The 19,370-nt window shown below is 39.3% G+C and overlaps 1 protein-coding gene across 3 annotated transcripts; it reads right to left on the minus strand.

Annotated features, from left to right (window-relative positions):
• Positions 1-1,898: 1,898 nt before the first annotated feature.
• On the minus strand, positions 1,899-17,286 carry LOC102217569 (protein bicaudal C homolog 1-B-like). 3 transcript variants are annotated; one of them, XM_023328249.1, is made up of 19 exons: positions 17,016-17,286; positions 14,912-14,955; positions 14,558-14,627; positions 14,338-14,417; positions 13,332-13,493; positions 12,696-12,749; positions 12,289-12,504; positions 11,948-12,199; positions 11,695-11,826; positions 11,173-11,362; positions 10,210-10,343; positions 9,907-10,115; positions 9,114-9,213; positions 8,610-8,649; positions 6,500-6,663; positions 4,899-5,100; positions 4,667-4,830; positions 4,381-4,480; positions 1,899-4,300 (listed from the first exon to the last, which is right to left on the minus strand). In XM_023328249.1, exons 1-19 carry the CDS (start codon positions 17,254-17,256, stop codon positions 4,170-4,172), a joined length of 2,685 nt encoding a protein of 894 aa, XP_023184017.1. In that variant the 5' UTR covers positions 17,257-17,286; the 3' UTR covers positions 1,899-4,169. The 3 variants fall into 3 exon arrangements, with proteins under 3 accessions (XP_023184017.1, XP_023184018.1, XP_023184016.1); XM_023328250.1 differs by having other exon boundaries at positions 4,667-4,797; positions 9,108-9,213; XM_023328248.1 differs by having other exon boundaries at positions 9,108-9,213.
• Positions 17,287-19,370: the final 2,084 nt, after the last annotated feature.

A 19,370-nucleotide genomic window follows, 5' to 3' on the forward strand; every position in this document is an offset into this window, starting at 1 on the left:
TTAGTAATTTGCTTTACATAGTTGATGCATAAAGGGTGCGTCAACTGAGTGACCTTACCTATTCTGCTTGTGGCTCCAGACTTTGTGAATATAGCCGTTTGCTTTTCAGATTAGTAGAACTTTCCATTTAAGATTGTCGTCAACTGTTTGGCTGGATCTCCGTATATCCTTGAAGGAAATAGTGAAACTAACCACGTGATGAAAAAGTAAAAAAAAAAAAAAAAAGATTAAAATGTATAATTTTTGAGATTCTGGGTGGAAGCGAAGAACAACACTGCAGCCACTGGGAAATCTCACAGAGTCCACACAAGTAGATCCATATTTAAAGTCAGGCTTTTTCCCAAATACTAATACTTTTGCTGCTGAGGCTGCAGACAAATTCAGACCTTATAGTTTCAACTAATTACATAAAAAACTAATTTTAAACATTTCTTTAGATACTTGCCATTTTTATATTGGTAATGTGCCAATTTATTTGTTTTTCACCAACACTTATCAGACTTTTGATAGAACTTATTTTTTGCAAGTCATGCACATAGAAATACATAGGTTGCTTTTTTTTAAAATTGTGTATAGGTCCTGCTAGGGGTGTCACAAAAGTTACACCCTTTGAGTTGAGAATTTGATTCAGTCGGGACATCCTTGGTCTTAAATATCCACAGGCGTAAACCTGGCTGCACAAACGTTTATTCTATTAGATCATGAGCTAGTTAACACCATTAACAATTTATTCATATTGAAAACTACTAAACACAGCCACTTACTTTAGTAAATGGTTGCATCATGTCCAAAATCAATAAACAGATGGTAAACAATTGGAAGAACAGAAATTGAGATTACTATCTCGAGCTGTACTCATATTTTCCAGTGCTACAGCTATATTTTTGTTAGTTTCTCAAATTATGACAATCTTTGTTTCTGTTTGTGTAAATTTACTGTTGACCTAAGTTGAAATGCCCTCAAGTCACTACTTGAGGACATTTCCTTAGCAGCAAACGCCCATAGCCCCACTCTCCTTCTTAACCTAGACAAGCATTTTATTCTTCTTTCACTTAAAAGTAGATTTATGTCCAGACATTTTTAACATACAATTTTATTTTAATTAAAAACCCTGGAGCTGCTGGAATCTACATTCTGAAGTCATATTGCTGGTTTGAGTAAGAATTATAACAGCGAGAAGTAATTTGATGACATTCACATATTCTAAACCCCTATAATCACCTTTTTTGATTATTTGGTATCCAATTTTTTTCAGCAAACACTTCTGTTGCAGTGTTCATATTCTTCCTGTTCACACACATACTCTGACACATTCATTCTCACTCTCTTATTACAGTTTCTATTTTCTCTTCCTGCTCTCCTCACTTTCCTGGAGTGAGTTCTATCTTCATCACAGTAAGGGGAATATGTGGTTATGTTTTATCCTCAGGGTGCGTCGTTGCTCTGTTTCATTTCTCTATTAGCTCCTTCGTTATTGTCTACACACGGCCCACATGCTGGATGGATCCTCCAAACAATCCCAAAACCTATGAAGACAAGTGATGCTTTGACAGTGTAGTTAGTTTTAATGGGAGTTGGTCTTCTTCTTTTGTTATTGGTTATTGTTCTTTTAAGTAGATTTGCACTTTAAGGAGGTCAAAGCCTAGAATTAGTTGTTTTTTTTAAAACATTTCCACTTAATCGTGATGGGCTTGTAGCTCAGTTATAGCCCAGTTATAATTATTTCTGTCTGATATTCAGATATTTGTAACATTAAAAAAAAATCCAAACAAGGTTGTCAGGCATTCAGTCGAAGGATATCTGATATCAGTCTCCTTCAGCCACGACAAAAAAAACCAATGATTGTGAAGTCTTTAGTTTGAATATGAGCTCATATGATAACTTTGTTGGCAATATGTCCCTTGAAGAGAAAGAAGTCGAGACAAAAGGTTTCAGTCAGGTTGTTGCATGAACATCAACACTCAGCTGCACTTACATATGAGAGGAAAGCTATAAATACCTTTAATTCTCACAAAGGTCATCTCCAACCTACAACCATAATTTCTCTTGTTCATAGCTGTTTGAGTTATTGTACATGAAACGCAACAAGTCATTCAGAAATTTACAAGATATAACACACATCCATGGTTTCTATGGCTTTAAGGGGTTAACCAACGAGCCTTGAGCTTTTATATTATCCTTAAAGCTCTTAAAGAACACAGCAACAAACACACAGACAGATTTTCTATATGAAAAAGGAAAGGTTTGCCTAAAACAAAATCTATTTTTCTTCTCCTGATTACCATTAGATTGTGGCATAAATTCCATAATGTAATGGTAATCGTATTAAGACCTCTAAAACATTCCTCACGTCTGAGAGCAGTCGTCTAAATGTTGATCTGCTCAAAACTTCTCTCAAGACCAGTGCATGAAATGTGGGGTATGCTCTGACTCTCAACCCTTTGCTCTGTCCCTTGAAGTATGCACCAGATTTGTCTAATTATCCTGTGAGAGAAAGTGTTTTGAATAGATAATAATGTTTTGGTAGCTAAGGAGAAGTCCACTCTTTCCAGTTTAATGAATCTCATCCAATGTTGTCCTACATTTGGGTCCTTTGGGAATCTGTCTTTTATTGTTTCACCTAAATTAACATCTACATCTTTATTGGACATATTTCATTTATAATATACTTTTTTATGTTATACAGAACACATTGTTACGTGTACAATAATAGTTCAGTGTGTTTCAAACTTTTAGACCCTTTAAGAAAACTTTATGTAGACAAAAATGTGTGAACGTTATGGCACATTTAGGCTGTGTGAAAATTTAAGCTATCTATTATGTCTCATGAGTAACCTTCTCCTAGCAAAGAAAAAAAAATTACTGGAAAAATCACATAACCTAAAAAAAAATATGAAATATGTTGGGGGGTTTTTGAGTAACAAACCTGACCTGAGTAAAACCCAAAAGAAGCTGTGACTCTTCCGCTCAGGGCGATGCTTTGCATTTCCACCATGCAGCCTTGTCACGTTCCCAGATTGCCACTTCTCAAGTGAAAAGTCCAAGTGGCTCACTTGTCGGGGTTCAAAGTACTGCTCATTTTTTCCTTGGTAGTTTTCATTCTAGCCGTGTGATCAGCGACTGATTTAGACCTGTGACCTCAGGGGAACGCAATTAACTATCGGGCAGGATAAAAATCCAGCAGTTCTCTAGAGCCCAAGGACCAGATTTGTGGATCGGTGCTTTAAAGCCTGCCTATGTAATTGGCAGAGACATTGTAATAAGTAGGGATCATCTCTACCTAATCTGTCACAGCCCAACACTTCCTGTCACTCTCTCTCTGTGTTTCATGCTTGGTTGCCACTGAACCAGCCAGCCTGTGAAGCATCTGAGCAGATCAAGACCTCCTTGTGCCTGCAAGCAGAGGGTCCATAAAAATCCAAGAAAAAGTAATAAAATTTGCAAATTACACTAGTTTGACAAAGCAAACTTGGGTGCAATAGTGTGCTGATAAATAACTAATGATAAATTAAAATCAAATCAGCTGAACTTGGAGTAACTGAGGTTTCAGATTTCCCCCTCCCCTTTTTTCTTGTTCTCCTTGTGGCTGAAGTACATTTTAAAATTAACACCTTATCCACCTGGGACTGTAAAGCTGATACTAATGTGAAAAACAAATACATAATTTTTCATACAGCACAGACATTAAGACAGCGGGACACCACTGCCCTCTAGTGGCATGCTTTCCCTTCTAAGCCCCCTCAAAACACTCATTATTTAACCTGAATGCCAAAGAAATAAATGAAGCTAAACTTTGCCTTTCATATACAATAGTTGTATGGATACGCTTCAGTAAAACATGCATCGTATTGACCCATACGCTTTAACTCCGGGATTTTCCTAATCACTAACATCATTTCCTTTTGGAAATATCAATTTGCAGCTGCATACAAAAATGGGTAAAAATAACACCTCAAAACATACAAAAGGCTTTTGTGAAGTCCCTGCTTTTGTAGGGAAGGCCTTTTTGTTTTGAGTCGTATAAAAACACAAAAAGCTTTGGAATATTGTTCTTGATATAAACCCCTGGATGTAATGTGTACAGGATGCGTCTCGCTTGTCAGTTTCTTGTAAATGAACAGCAGTGAGGGCATTTTTTTCCTCTGCTCAGATCCACTTGCCGTCTCCTCTCACCAGCGGTTATTCTGAACTGCAACATCCAGATCCAAGATGCGTGGAAGTCTACCACTCGCGCCACCTTCCAGGTAGCCGGGCTTCACTGGTTGTGCATCCGACAGACTCGTTTTGCTCTTGTTCAGATCTGGAAGAGGAAACAAAACTTTCTCAAAACATGAACCAAAGAGAAGCGTCTGTTAACTGACAGCTCCAGCAGTTCCCTACCTGAGATAGCTAATGTCATCTTGCGTCTGGCTCCAAAAGTGGAGATCCCTATTTCTTTCAGGTCCTCATCAGACAGAGTGAGAAATGTCTGGTAGTCAATCTGTGTGAATAACAGAAGTTTAGATTATGATACTCACTGAAAATTCATAAAGTTTAGGCTAGAGGTCAGTAATCAGTGTGCACATGGTTCTCTGCAGAACCTCTCAACCAGCGAGGAAGTGTTGGAAGTGCTAACGAGCTCAGTGTGAAATGCGATTCTCGTTGTAACTCTCTGCATGTGCCTTACCTCCTGTTGTTCAAACAGGTCAATGTATTTGATTAGCCCAAGTTCGCTGAGCAGCTCAGGTAAGTCATCCGTCACGAGGGGGGAGGGGCTTCGCTGACTGCAGGTTGACTCCCTCCTCACAGAGTACGCACCTTCAAAGAAGCATCCGCCAACAGAGTTTTCGTCTAGAAGTCAAAAGTGGAGTTTAAGAGCCAGCAAAATTTGCCAAACTTTAAAAGCAGGTGTAACTTACATGGCTTTTCATTTCTGCTTCTGTTCAGTGAGGACGAAAACACAGAAAAGGAAGGGAAGCCAGGTGGAGGTGTGGAGGGGGAGGATGGAGACGAGGAAGAGGGGGAAGACGAGGAGACAATCTGAGATGTGGATCCGCGTCTGTCCCTCCAGTTCTCAGAGTCGCTACCAAGGCACATTTTTCCCTTTTGAGTAGCCCAAGACTATGAAAAGAAACACTGACATTAATGGGACATGCCTCCTGTTTCTGCCTTTTTGCTTTTAATTTACAGATCAAATGGTGGTGAATTTTCACAAACCAGACATCATTTTCAAAAATGGCAACGAATCCAGTTTAAAAGCAGTCAGCTCTCATTGGCTGGCCTGTCACAGAAAATGTTACCAAACAAATTTAATGTTCAACTCAATCAAAAGGTTACATCCAATCCAATGTTTTAATAATTTGGGGAAATTTTATAATTCTGTTTATATTTTTCTGGCTTCAGTAATAAAATAACATACAGCTATGATTAACTTTAAAAACAGATTTGTTGCACAAGTTTGATTCCACATCCAGGCTCACATATAGAAATAGGTGCCAACCAATGTTTAATGTTCCTTAGTAAAACTGGCACAGATCATTTCAATTGGTTGGTTTCCATAATGAGCATATGTAAACTTCTCAGTAGTATTTTAGAAATGTATGTTTGCTTCATTGTTATTATTTCAAGTATGTATGCTTCCTCCTTGCTAGAAAGTGGGCACCCAGAAAGAGCTGGCATGTATAATGTAAAAAATCCCAGGAAAATTAGGTAAAACAAGTCAGGTAAACAGGTTGGAAATAAAATGCTGAGCTGGCTGTAATGATATCAGATTCCACGTAATTGAGCATCCAAACTGGCTGAGCTTACTCATGCTGAGAGATAAATGCTTCACACTGTTACAGGGCGAGAGCAAAAATGGAGGCTGCAGTGAAATTAGTAAAGAAAACTACCTCTGGAGCACAGGCAAAAAACAAGCAACAAAATCAGCAACATTTCCTGTAAAAAGAAATAATGTAGTGGAGCAAATTTATTTGAATCGCTCATTAGAATAATAGTACACCAAGTTGTTTTATCTGTCTTGCTTAACTTTAAATGGTATTAACTTCACTTTTCATTAAACAGCCATATCAAAAAATGCTTTTCATGCTGAATTTGTATTTTTGCATGGACTATATGGATGGAAATTAACATCCATATATGGATATATCCATCCATATGTTATGGATGGATCGAGTAGAAAAGCTGAATGATGAGCTAAACTATCATGACTACTGTACATACAACATTTGGTGATATTTTTATGACATAGGCCTGTTTAGTTTTTGCTGTAGTGCCAGTATTAAGATATGGATTTGCCATGTATTAGTCCTACTCTACAACCTGTGGTGGAAGAAAGATGATACAGCCGTACAGATCTTATAGTAGTATTATGATATGGGCTTGTGGGGACTTAGTTGATAAGGTCTAAAATTAAGATCCATTGATGACCAGCATTACCACAAGTATAAGCATTTGCCAGTATATCTTTTTAATGATATATTTGCATTCATTTAAAATTAGCTTCCATCTCTTTTTGCACCTGCTGCTGATTGGTGTTGGCACTCAGGAAAGGTTTGTAGCTGCGTCGGCTGATGCTACGGAGGTCCTTGATAGCTTCAGCTGGCATAGACTTAGAAAATCCAAGCCCACTCCAGGTGTCTGTGGGTGTCCGAACCTCTGTGACCACAGGTTTCCTCTGCATGGCTGTTAACCCAACACAACACAAAATGCAGGAGGGAAAATTAAGACCACCTAAGTCAAAGACAAAACAAAGCAGACCTATGCTAATTTACTGCTTGTCTCAGGATGTAGCTTATCACATGATGAATTTAAGATATTGCAATGTTAAGAGGAGAATTTAATGCAACATTTGCAGAAAACTGTGGTGCTGTAGTGAAATAGTACTAATTAATATTGTAAATATACATATCTACTATAAAAAAATTTATTCTTTTCAAAATTAACTAAATTCAGCCCAGTTAGTTTTTGCCAAAATTGCCTGTGGCAAACAATGGGTTTCCTCAACATATGAATCTGGTTCAGAAATTGCATCATCACTTCACACAAAGTGAAAGATGAACATGATTATAACCGTTGGAACAGTATTTGTATGTGCACATGCATATCAGTGTGACTAAATGCCCCATTCATACACCAGCATGGATGTTCCTAATGACTGTGAGGCAGATGGCCCATTCAAACTGCTAATTCATATTCCCATAAAACAACACAAAGGGAATTGGTACCATTTGGCTGCAGATCGAGTCTGGATCTCTCATTCGGCATGACGGATGAGGCAATGCATCTCCTTACTGGTATATATGGATGTGTATATGCAAGCATGATTGGGTCCGTGTGTGGTGTCTGTGTTGTGTATCCAGCTCATGTGAGTTAAGTGGGAGTGCCAATACTTCTCTATTATAACTTTGGCACTGTGCAGCCTATAAACAAATCCTCTGTATCAGCTGTCCTGGCAGTAAGCAACTCTGAAATGAGCTTCCTTTATGAAATCACTCCCTCTGCTTAGAATATCAGTATGTTTCATTACGTTCTCAGATGAACTAAACAAATACTGTTTTTTTTCTTGCCTAATCATAAGATGTCATTCAACACAATGCTCAGAACAACATTTGTACATAAAATGAGTTTATATTATAAGAAGCATGTCACAAAATTTACATATTTAGCCATTAAATATATTTTGTTGTGTACTTCGAGTCTCAGGAGTGCAGACAAGTGTAATTTAGTGGTCCCCATCATTAGTACCTCTTCAAAGTGCCTGGTTGAATTTGATTTTTCTTGGAGTTGTACCCACATTAGATGAAAAAGCCCTCTTCGTTTGCGTGAAGCACTTCAAGGATGAGTGCTTCAGAAACTAGCCAGTACCAAGACGAATTTCTTGAAAGACTTTAATCTGATTGAGAGGCTAATTCTGTCTGTGGAAACGACAGACACAGCGTGTGGTGAGCTACAAATAACACTAAAATAACAACAAATTTTATTTTGGACATGAATTTATTGTGTGTTGTGTTGACATGATGTCTTAGCCACTGTTTTGATAGCAGTAGCATGGTATCTTCTGTTTATGCTAGTACTGTGTGCTAGCTTTTAGCTCATTGAGGACAAAACAATTGATATTTTGAATAGTATTAACACATAAACAGTTTGCCATTGTTTTTGGCATTTTTATCTTGGGGAACACATGATCCAAATACATTTAATGACTTTCTTGGAGCTAGCGTTAGCTTTCTCATCTGTGTTGAGGCCTTGTTTACAAGATGTGTTCATTCATATTGTGTGGCACCGTTTTCTGGTTCAAATATACAGTACAGACCAAAAGTTTGGACACAACTGTGTGTCCAAACTTTTGGTCTGTACTGTATAAGGTTGGATTGACAAGTTTCTGCTATTATCTTTTAATCGTAACTCTTCTATCCAACTACAAAACATTCTACGCTAAATGTGCTCATCGCTAATATGAGCTGCTTATACATTTCCAAATAATTTTGCCTTATTTCTAAATATAGAAACTCTTTTCCACAGAAATTCCCCTCTCACATGTGCAATAATATGTTGCCTGCACACTTTCTTTTAACTGTACGCCGAATATTAAAACTGTCTAGCTGCAAAAATAGTTTGAAAGCACTAACCTCTTGTTGCCATCAGTTTCTTCTTCTCATAGTCATAATCCTACAAAGCACAAACGGCAAATAAAAAAGGTAAATAATCCATGAAATTGATTTTTCCTCTTTGCTTGCTGAGGATAGACAGCAGGAACCTAATTTGCTGGAGAAATAAGCACTGGCATGAAACTTCCTGCTGCTGTGGCGGTACACTTGTTAACTTCACTGCACTGTAACATTTGAGAGAGATGACAAACAGGAGTGGAAGGAAACAAGCACAAAAATCAATTCTCAAATCAAATTCCAAACTGATCAAGAATGTGAAAACCAACAAACTGCATAGCAGTGTGGATGAGATGTTCCTGCTTTTTTCAGTTTATTTCATCAACGTCTGTAGGCATAAAAAGTCTATTCTCTTTCATCTTCTGTGCCATGGGGCTAAGGGAGATTTGATTGTTGGTCCACAGAGTGTTACTCATAAGTTGTTGATGTTGAAAAGAGGCTGCAGTTTCTGCTTTTCCTCACCCCGACCTTAGATGTGTCAGCGTGAACATTTTGAGCCCGAGGAGCATCTCTCCTCAGGCTGTTCCTTCGCTCACTCCACCCTCGCTCTGTCTCTGCGTTCACCAACCTGACACGTTCAGAACACACACACACACACGCACACAAGTGAAAATTCACGGTTGATTCTGACGGTTGATAATTTGTGTGTATTGCACAGGCATTCATACTGCTTAGTCAAAAAGTTCAAGTGGTATGGAACCTGAAAGGATCTGACTGCGACTCTTTGTGATTGGCCAACACAACATTGTGAAGTGTTGTGAAGTGGAAGGAAGATGATACAAGGTTGTTGTTTTTTTTTAATTGCAAATAAAAATGCCAAAAGTATTGGGCTGTTTTTTTCAACCTTCACTATGGAATCCCTAAAAGAAATCTAGTGAAGCCAAACTAGATGGCCTTCACAGATCAACAAGATGAATGTCGAGGGTCAAGGGTCAGCTATAAAGTAAACCTCTCCCACCTGTACTGTTCTGTATTTTCCTCCCTCTACCATCCAAAACATTCAGCTCCCCCCTGTACTGAAGAAAAGCAGACCTAATATATGTGTGCCTATGTTAATCATGCTGCACTCGGTAAAATATAACCTTTCAGTGATGAGTCATCATCCATCTGGAAACAACATCTTGATTTTCACAAGGTTGACCAGATGATCTATAATTTATTACTTTTTAATACTAATTAGAGTTCCACTTTTTAAATCTTGGTTATGACAACACTGAGGATAAATGAAACAGATGGTGGTGTACTAGTGCTGAGGGCTCACCTGTATGTCAGCGCCTGCCCTGTGGAATGCCGTCTGCCCTGGCTGTGTATTTTGCTGATTTCTGGACCTTGGAGACTCCCCCTCCTACCATTCAGACCCACCCTGCTGATGTTGTTGTTTCCTGCTGTGCACACCTCAGATGGTGACATTCTCACAACCTCAATGCTCTCCTCCTCAGATTGGTCAGACTGATTCTCGCTTTCAAGGATCTATAGGAAAGGTTAAGAATACATTTTGTATTCTGTAGAGATCTTTCGGTCGGTTTTCACCCTTGAAGCCTTTTTAACACAAACAGTGACTCACCTTTTCCAGTTGCCGACTGTCTGTTCCCTTCAGTGCTGTCCTTCCCTCGTCTGTTGGAGAAGTGAGGCCTGGTGGAGCTGACAGGTGGGATTTAGTTCCAGTCAGCACCTCTGTGGTTTGAACAGGTGCAGAGCCTGGTCAGGAAGGTGAGAAACATGCATAGTGCATTATTTCAGTGTGGCCAAGCTGTGCCAGTGCACACAGAATTCCTTAGTGAGGGATTTCTGTTCTAGATGGACATGTTTGCAGGTGCAAAACTTCAATTAACTCAGACTTCCTGGAAAAGTATGTTTTCTCTCTGAATGAGATTCATTCAGTCATTAAATAAAGCTTAGTTATGGTAATTATTCCACAATAGTCATATTGGAGTATCCATTTATGCATTCATATTTTTCCATTTTTTTCATGCAAGTTTTTGAAATCATGGTTCAAGATAACACATCTATGTCATTCACATATTCACTGGTTGTCTCAGTTTATTAAATCTGTGTCATATTCCTTATGTTGTTTTATTTTGTTTCTGTCAAATACGTTGACTCTCCAGACCTATTTGATTGAACAGTGGTGGTTTTTGCATGAATGATGACCTGGCTAAGCCAAATTGTATCCTCCCACCAACTCACCTACAACCAGAAACACCAAATGACCAAAATGCAGTCAAAATTTCTTAAAAATTGTAAAACTGCCCTATAAATCAGAGCTAATCTGAAGCTCCAATTTAAATTTTGGATTCAGTATGAATCACCACAGCAGTTCGCCGCTGTGGTGAACTGCAATATTTTCTTCCACAGCTTTTTACAAGGCAATAGTATAATTCGATGCAAATAAGCAATAAGAAACTTCTTCAAGGCATCACTTTTTTTTTTCCCCTGTTTTGTGCCACTGGTTTCTGAACTTATAATAATTTACAGTGGAAGCTAAGTTTAGATGGCTGGACATCCACTCATATTCACATTATCATACCCTGTTCAGAGAGAGCAAGCTGCTGCAGCAACATGTCGAGCCAGTAGTTTGCCAGTCTGCCACCAGGTGACATGAGGTCAGGGTTCACTGTAGTTATCTTCGCAGTCTCAGAGGAATCGAGTCCTAGGAGCAGACGCCGGGCTTCATAAATGCAGGAGATGTTCCTTTCCAGACCCTTCACCACCACTGACTGATAAATATACATCAACACAGATTTTTCCCTCATCAGTATTCTGCCCGCTGCAGCAGATGGATCTAATGTGGTGAATTAATTTACACCTGAATTTAAACAGATGGGATTTTACAGAAAAATAAAAAAGAAAGAAAGAAGTTTCAAATAAATATCTCATTGTTAAACAGCCCTTATGAAATGAGCACACTATAACAGTCTTGTCCTAGACTGAATTAAGATTTAAACAGATGGAACTGAGAGCCAACAAAAAAAACTGAATTATTTCATTTTATTATTTTTAATGGTGTCTCATGGAAAATAGCGCATATATATATTTGGATGACACTCACCTTGCTTGTCTGTTTCGCTTTGGGCTTGACGCTAATGAAGACTCCGAGGTTTTGCATCATCTGAGCCAGTTTGGAAGGGCCTCCCTCCCCATCTTCCCGAATGTCAAACATCAAACACACTGGTAGGCAATCCTAGATGTGGGAGCATGTATTTCACAACAAATAGAAAAAGCAAAACACAAAAACAGCTGTGACTTTTCTGGTGGCAGTATCAGAAGCAACGTGCGACTGAAACAACAAAAAGCATGTGTACCATGAGCTGTTGCCGAGCGAGACACACTCCGTCAGGGCTGCCCTGAATGAGCAATGAGGGGGGACTCTGAGGGGCACTGAGGTCTGGCAGAATGATCTGGGTCTGGGTCTTGTGCATAACACTTAGAAAGTTTGCACCATTTTGTCCCAGCAGGAAGAGATGCTGCTGAGCAGTGACATCCAGCTGGCTGCTCACAATCTCCCCTGAGGCCTCTGACCCAAGCAGGAGCTCCATCAGGATGCATGTCGCCTTCTGTCAGGCGACAATATTTATACACCAAAATTATAACATGGACAGACACAAGATTTGTAAAATATCTAAGCGGTTTAGGTGAAAGTAACCTTGACAGCAGCTGCGTTGCCATGCAGTCCCCAAACTGTGCAGGAGCTTCCATAAAAGGCTGTCTGGGCTTGAGGCAGTGGCAGCACAGCCCTGAAACCCACACTGACCCCCAAAGTCTGCGCCACCTGTTGGATGAGTGGGGAGCCTGCATCTGGCAGAGCCTGGGGTACCAGGCTGACTGGCAGGTCAAAGGTCAGAGAGAGAGGCTGAAGGTCCTACAGTGTGATGAAGTCAAAGAAAGAATGAGTGTAAACCCAAGACAGACTGCAGAAAATGTTGGCATTTGGACAAATAGGCAGAATTATTTGTTCTTGTCATCCCATTGATTGCAGTATTGATCCACGCATCTGACAGCAGGGAAGAAGTGAGTGCTGAGATAAAGTCCCAGCTCAGATTGACTACTCACTCTTATCCTCCTCCTGGCTTCTTCCACCCCTTCTATGGGGCCAGCGATAGAAACCTGGAAAAAATAAGGCCGACAGCCAAAACTAAATTTATTTCTAGTCACCTTTAAAGCTGCAGTATTTAACTATATTATAAAACATGTGTTTTACATATATGTTAAAACTATCACTATGTCCTGACAGTGTAACATAAGACAATCTGTGAAAAAATCAGGCTTCTCTGCCTTCTCCCTGTTTTTCTTCTGTCATCTGTAGTAAAACACGCTCAGTCAGAAACTACCAATCAGAGCAAGGAGGAGGATCTTAGTGCTGTCAGTAAATCAGCAAAAGTATCTGTTCTGATGAGTCTTTTGTCAGAATAAAAATACCTTTAGAAAATGTCAACGCTTAAGCAACATACTTTCATTAAGCTTGCATATTTGTATTAAAATAGTTAATCAATTAATAATATATATATATAATAATAAGGTAATATTAAACATGTTAAGCATAAAAACATCACAACTAAAATATGTAAAGGTTTGAAAGCTTAGTTTGTGTGTAATCTGTATAATGTGCTTAGTGAGTTGACTGAAATAAATGAACTTTCCAGTTATAACCCCACTTATTGAACAGGACAGTAGATGCTGTCTTTCAACCTGATTGCTCTTCTCTCCTGCAGCGTTGTGACGATTGGAGTCGGGGAAGTGGATGTGACAGCCTGTGACTTCCATCACCTTCTTTATGTTCCCACCTCCTTTTCCAATGACATGGGAATGCTCTGTGAAAGCCACGTCCATCTTCAGAGTCACCTTGTTCACCTGTTATTCACACAATCCAGGGACTACATACTCACTTTGAAGCAGAAAGTTAGGAAATGTCACTTTTGAAACAAAGAAACCTTAATGCATTTGCCACCATTCCCACATAACATTATGATCACCGATAATTTAAGTAAATATCACTGATTATCTCTCTCTCGTGACACCTGTTAGAGTGGAATATATTAGGCATCAAGTGAATAAAACCATTTGAATAAAACCATAAAACCAACCGACAAGCTGCTGTGGCTAAAATTACTGAAGAAGTTAATGGTCCTTCTGATTGAAAGGTGTCAAAATGCACACTGCACCACAGTTTATTGCAGACGGAGCTGCATGGCTGCAGACCAGTCCCGGAGGCTGTGCTGTGATCCCAAAATTAGCAAATGAGCAATAAAACTAAATCAAGGAGCAATAAAGCAAGGCTGCCAAGTCTAATGAATCACATTTTCTTTTACATCTCATGGATGACTGGGTGGGTGCATGTACCTCTTTTATCTGGGAAACACGTGGCACCAAGAGGGAATATGGGAACAATTCACTGTGATGCTTTGGGCATTGAAAACTTGGGTCACTCTATCCAGGCAGATTTTATTTTGATACGTACCGCTTACCTAAATGTGGGGCATATTAGTGCTTTAATAAATGATACTATGTAATTATGTTGAGTCAATCTGATATATTTCACCGTTAATCACCACAGCACGCCTTCAGAGAGTTAGTTAAGTGTATAGTCTGAAGAGTGATGGCTGTCTGTTTTGCTGCAAAACAGCACTATAAGGCAAGTGGTCATAATGCTGTGCCTCATCTCTGCATTGATCAGAACATTGTTGACAGCTGTTACCTTGGTTTCCAGCACTTCAAGTATCTTCTTTTTGGCTGCCATAACGTCGGTTCTCTTCCCTTCCACCTTCACGTGAGGGTCTAGTTGGAAATCACAAACTGTTCTCACACATTTGCATGTAATGCAGTAAAATAGTGCAACGGTGATTAGAGTGGAGGAGTAAAGAGCATGGCAGGAAAAAGAAATCTCTTGTTTGAATAGAGCATAAAGACTTTGGCACCTTTCTTTGACTTGGCTCCAATCTTTAGTTTGGATGGCCATTTCACGTGAGTGCTAGTTTCTCTCATTACCTGTGAGAGATTACACGAGAAGCAAAGCAGACACTCTCATTGTATGCGTAATGAGGGAACACGCCTACACACAGTCACACAGACAGAAGATTGCTCCATTCCGAGAACACAAAGGCACATTTGCATTTGAAAGGGTGCAATTATCGCCTCTATTAAAAAAAATATAAAGAGTAAATGCAGAGTTTGGGGCAAATATTGAAACTAGATATTTTCTGTGATCTGTGAGCTGGTGAGTGTTTTTATGCGTTTAGTAATAAAAGAGTTTCCAAAGAAGATTGACTCACTCGCTCGAAAAACTTTTCTCCTGTCTCTCCTCCTTGTTCCGGAGCTGAAAAGACACAAAAAACATTTTTAGTTTGTAGGATTTCTTTAAGAAATACTTTCCAAAATTGAGGGAATAATAAATCTCTCAATTCACTCAATTTATTATTGAGTGAATGAAATGAAAAATAAAATTAAAAATTGTTTTGCTTCTTTATGGTACAGGGTATTTTGCCTCCAGATTTTGAGTTGCTGTGACTCAGTGGGAAGAGTACTTATCCTGGAATTGGAAACTTGGGGGCTCTATTCCAGCTTCTTCCCCGCCGCATGCTGATGTGCCCTTGGGCAAAGCACTCCAAGATGCCTGCTGATCAGGGTATGAGTTTGTGTGTTGTTTGTGCTGAACTCTAACTACCATTTTTCATACCCCTGGCAGTTTTTGTTATTGCTCTCTGGAAATAATATTAAAATTTTGGAGTGGCTAAGCCAGAGTCCTAGCTTGAGTCTGTGGAGGAGTGATGATTAGGGTGATTGTAAGGAGGCCTTCTAACCTCAAATAATTAGAGCTCATCAAATATAAACCATTTCAATACCAGTTGACATTTGCAAAAAAAGCTTGTCAGAGATTATGAGAAGAGTTGGAGTGATATGTCAACGGCTTTGTTTATTGAAAAGGATTTAAATTCGATGACCTTTTCATATGTTTTCAGTCAGAAAGACAAACCTAACATGACAGCATGCAGATGTGTGTTGTAAATACTTGTTAAATTGATTTTTTTCAATAATTCAGAGCTGAGCATATCTTGAGAATTTTTTTTTGCTTTAAAGTCCTTCACCTTTTTTATTTTACCACACTCTTTCTTCCACTTAACTTTCCAGTAATGAACTTGGATTCCAGCTTATTTTTGTACCCTTCTCTCATTGTGCAGGGTGTTTATAACAGTCTGCTAAACAGAAGTCAAGTAAGCAGTATGTCCAGTGATAGTGCATATCATAACATGGTTTTAACATTTCTGTATAATTTTTTTTTCCTTTGGCCTTATTATTATTATTTTTTTTTTTGAGGAACTGATTTTGGGGTTTTATGTACTTGTAAACCATTCAAATTGACAGTTTAAACATATAAACTGAGCAAAGTGAGGACATAACACTGCAAACTAGTTTATGAGAAGGTGAATTGGTTGCCATGTTTTGTTGTTCTGTTCACAGGGGAACTTTTTAGAACATAACATGTGTACAAAGTCAACATTGTTGAAACTTTGCCAAGCAAGTGGAACAAGAGGTTGCTGGAAATATATCCAAGTTTAAAAGGCCATTGCTCCTTGGTGACATTTACAGGATTCAAGGGGAGCTTTAGAAACAGTCCCCCTCCCTCGCCTTGTCATCGCTATGGGTTACACAGGCCAGAGCTGAGGAATGGGAAGAGAACAGAGTGAGGTGGAGCGAGAAAGTTGCACATCAGGAAGACATCTACAAATCAGGTTTTAGACAGCAAATCACATTAGTGGCATGTCCTGATATAAACACCCCCCAGTTTTAGAAAGCAAAAAATGACTGTGGCAAGAAGACACTATATAATCCAAGGTGAATTGTAATGTGACAGAAAAGCATGAGAAACATGCCTTTACAGCCTGGCCAGTGCTCAAACAGACACACACCATCCAAGCTGCAAACATGTTACAAACAAGCTACAGTTATTGGAGTCGAATTGTTTTAAGAGCTGCACCATCATGAGCAAACATAATCTCTGGCTGCTGTGAGTAAGTCAAAGAGTTTCCCCAATGACATGAGAGAGGCATTTGTCATAAAGCTGCCAAAAGGCGATAACTAACAGGAGCAGTTGCCTCCGCTTCCCAGGCAGAAAGGATAAAAAGCGAAAAGGGGCTTCTGAATTCGTAAGCCAACGCAGGTCATAAATCACAAAGCTACAGCAACAGGAGTTTAATGCATGGCAGTTACTGATGGCAACAACAAGCAGCTGGAGGCGGTGACGCTGGTTCAGGTAGATAACAAGTGCCGACGCAGAGGAGGACTGTGATAGGCATCAAAAGGAACAATCTGTTGCTTCTAAGGCAGAACATGAAGATGTAAAGATTATGAGAGAACCAAGAAAGCTATCTCACTCACCATACAGCATGCTTTCAAGCTTCTTCCTGTCAATCCTGAACCTCTCCTCCACCCACTCTGGATCCAAGCTTTGCCTTTTTGCATCCTCTCCAGTGAAGCTTTGTACTTCTTTCTCCTCTTCCTCATCCTCCTTTTGCTCTCTGGGGTCAATCTTTGCTGTTGAGTCCAGTTCTAAACTAGTTTCCAGTTTGGGCTGCTGAGGCCCTGTGATGTCCAAAGAAACAGGGGAGCTTTTCTCCATGATGTTGGTGGCAGTCGTAGCAGGACTTAGCCCTTGTCAGTGTTTGTGCATGTGTGTGACCAAGGAGACAGCCCAAGTGAGAGAAAAAGGGGGACAGAGGCCAGAATCAACCCTCCTCCCACCGTCTTTTCTTTGACCACCCGCCTCCTTTCCCTAAATTTGGTAGGAAGATTGAAGTCTTTCTCACCCCTTTCAGCCTGTTTAAGACATTGAATAATTTGTTGCCATAACTTTAACTGCGAAGATGCTTTAAATAACTTACTTCAACTACTCGAGCAACATCTTTTCTGAAATCTAGAGTCATTCAGTTCTTGATAAATCCAAAGTAGCCCAAAGTTTACTCCTACAGAGGATGTGAATGTATACTGACATGCTAGCTCACAGAGCCAATCGCATACATCATGAAAATCATCTTCACAGCAGTACACACAGCTAGCAAAACATTCATCCAGCTAACCACTGGCCCTCTGCTGTTGTCCGCATTTCCCCCCTTCTGAATAGAAAACTGGATATCTCAGAGGTCTGAGTGAAGAGAAGCAAAGAGGTGTACTGTACAAGAAACCCTGAAATTCACCTATACAACACAGAGTACACTTTAAGGTTATTTAAAGGGGTAATCTGGGTTTATTGATCATGTTACAATAAACGGCACATAATTGCAAAGGGATGTGATGAAGTTCTCTAAATAAGCCCCATACAACCAAGAAAAAAAATGCACTGCAACAAAACTTTGGGAAAATGTCAAGATTTAAAAGTAGATTTTCACAGATGCTCTCTCCATCAAATCTGATGCCACTGGAAGAATTTCGAAAAGGTCAGTGAAAATATTCAGATATACCACACCAGTAGAGACACTACCCAGAATATGTGTGGCATTATTTGCTGCAAATGGTTAAAACTGCATGGTTGTAGTGAGATGGAATTTAGTTTTGTTGTGTGCTTGTAACTGTGAAATTATTCTGCAAGAATTCAGGAGGGAATACTAGGGACCTTTGCATTTTCACCTACAGCACCTTTCAAATATGTCAGAGAAAAAGTTGTGGTTCTCTATACTATACTGTTTGCCAAGTTGCTTCTTTGATAAAAAAAAAGTAGGAGAGTTCAAAGTCAAAAGTGTGCTGATGAACTGGGAATGCATAAAAGCAAAACAAGATTTCAGAAATACCTTAGTGCTTCTTGAGTCCCTTTGCTGTTTTAAATTTGTAAAAATGTCAAACACAACAGGAAGTAGGAGCAAAAACAAACTGCTCAATTAGTCAGCTCTGGTGGGAGTCCCTTTTCAGCTCAGGCCGAGGTTTTCCATATTGCTTTGACAAATATGGCCTCAGGCAGACCAGTAAACAGTTTCTGGCAGTGCAGAGACCCTGCTAACATTACATTCTACTGCAGGCAATTCGCCCGAGGAGGAAGTGAAAGACCTGATGATTGTGTCACCATGGCAACAGGGCAAGGAGTGAGTCACTCCAAGTTGGACCTGACATCACAAGTGCATATCTCATCCTTTGTGCCGTCCTGTTTTGTTCAGGCCCATTTGACTGGAAGACGATGTGGTTCCAGTAAGATGTTGGAGACTGCATCACATTTTTAATCACCCGGATGGGCAAAGAAAAAAAAGACTGGTGAGCATCAATCCAGAAATGAATCAGAGGGTTTATAATTATACCCCACTTCATCAACCTTTTTATCTACAAAGAAAATCTTCAGAAATAAGCATCATTGCATCCTGAGGGTCTGTGAGTCAGCAGATTCAGAAGAAAAGTTTAAAACTTTTGCAAAGCCAATGGAGGTTTATTCCTAATCAGACGGTTAGAGATAGTGATGACTGGTCTTACTATTTTTACCAATAACGATGGAACATTATAAAAAAAAAGGGAATCAAAATGCATATTCCCATCTACATGTGAATTTGGATTGGACATTTGGGGCTGCAAATATCCATCATACAACAGAAAATATTCTTACTAAATTCTTCAAAATAATAAGATAGAAATTGAAGATTTTCTTAATATTTTGGCCAATTTTTTTTGACTGAATTCGAATAGTGGTGGTTACGTCACCTATGCACTTTTAAATATCATAAAAAAGATATCTCCAGACTAAGATATCCTTAATTT

The sequence above is a fragment of the Xiphophorus maculatus genome, chromosome 23 (genome assembly GCF_002775205.1).
Source record: "Xiphophorus maculatus strain JP 163 A chromosome 23, X_maculatus-5.0-male, whole genome shotgun sequence".
Lineage (NCBI taxonomy): Eukaryota > Metazoa > Chordata > Actinopteri > Cyprinodontiformes > Poeciliidae > Xiphophorus > Xiphophorus maculatus.

Bases quoted from the DNA above. Each gene is read 5' to 3' on its own strand.
- LOC102217569 (XM_023328248.1), bottom strand. From the start codon at position 17,256: ATGGAGAAAAGCTCCCCTGTTTCTTTGGACATCACAGGGCCTCAGCAG. The intron at 14,418-14,557 runs GTGCCAAAGTCT...ATTTCCAACTAG, and splicing joins TGGAGCCAAGTCAAAGAAAG to ACCCTCACGTGAAGGTGGAA. The intron at 10,344-11,172 runs GTATGATAATGT...CTTCCTGACCAG, and splicing joins GCTTGCTCTCTCTGAACAGG to GCTCTGCACCTGTTCAAACC.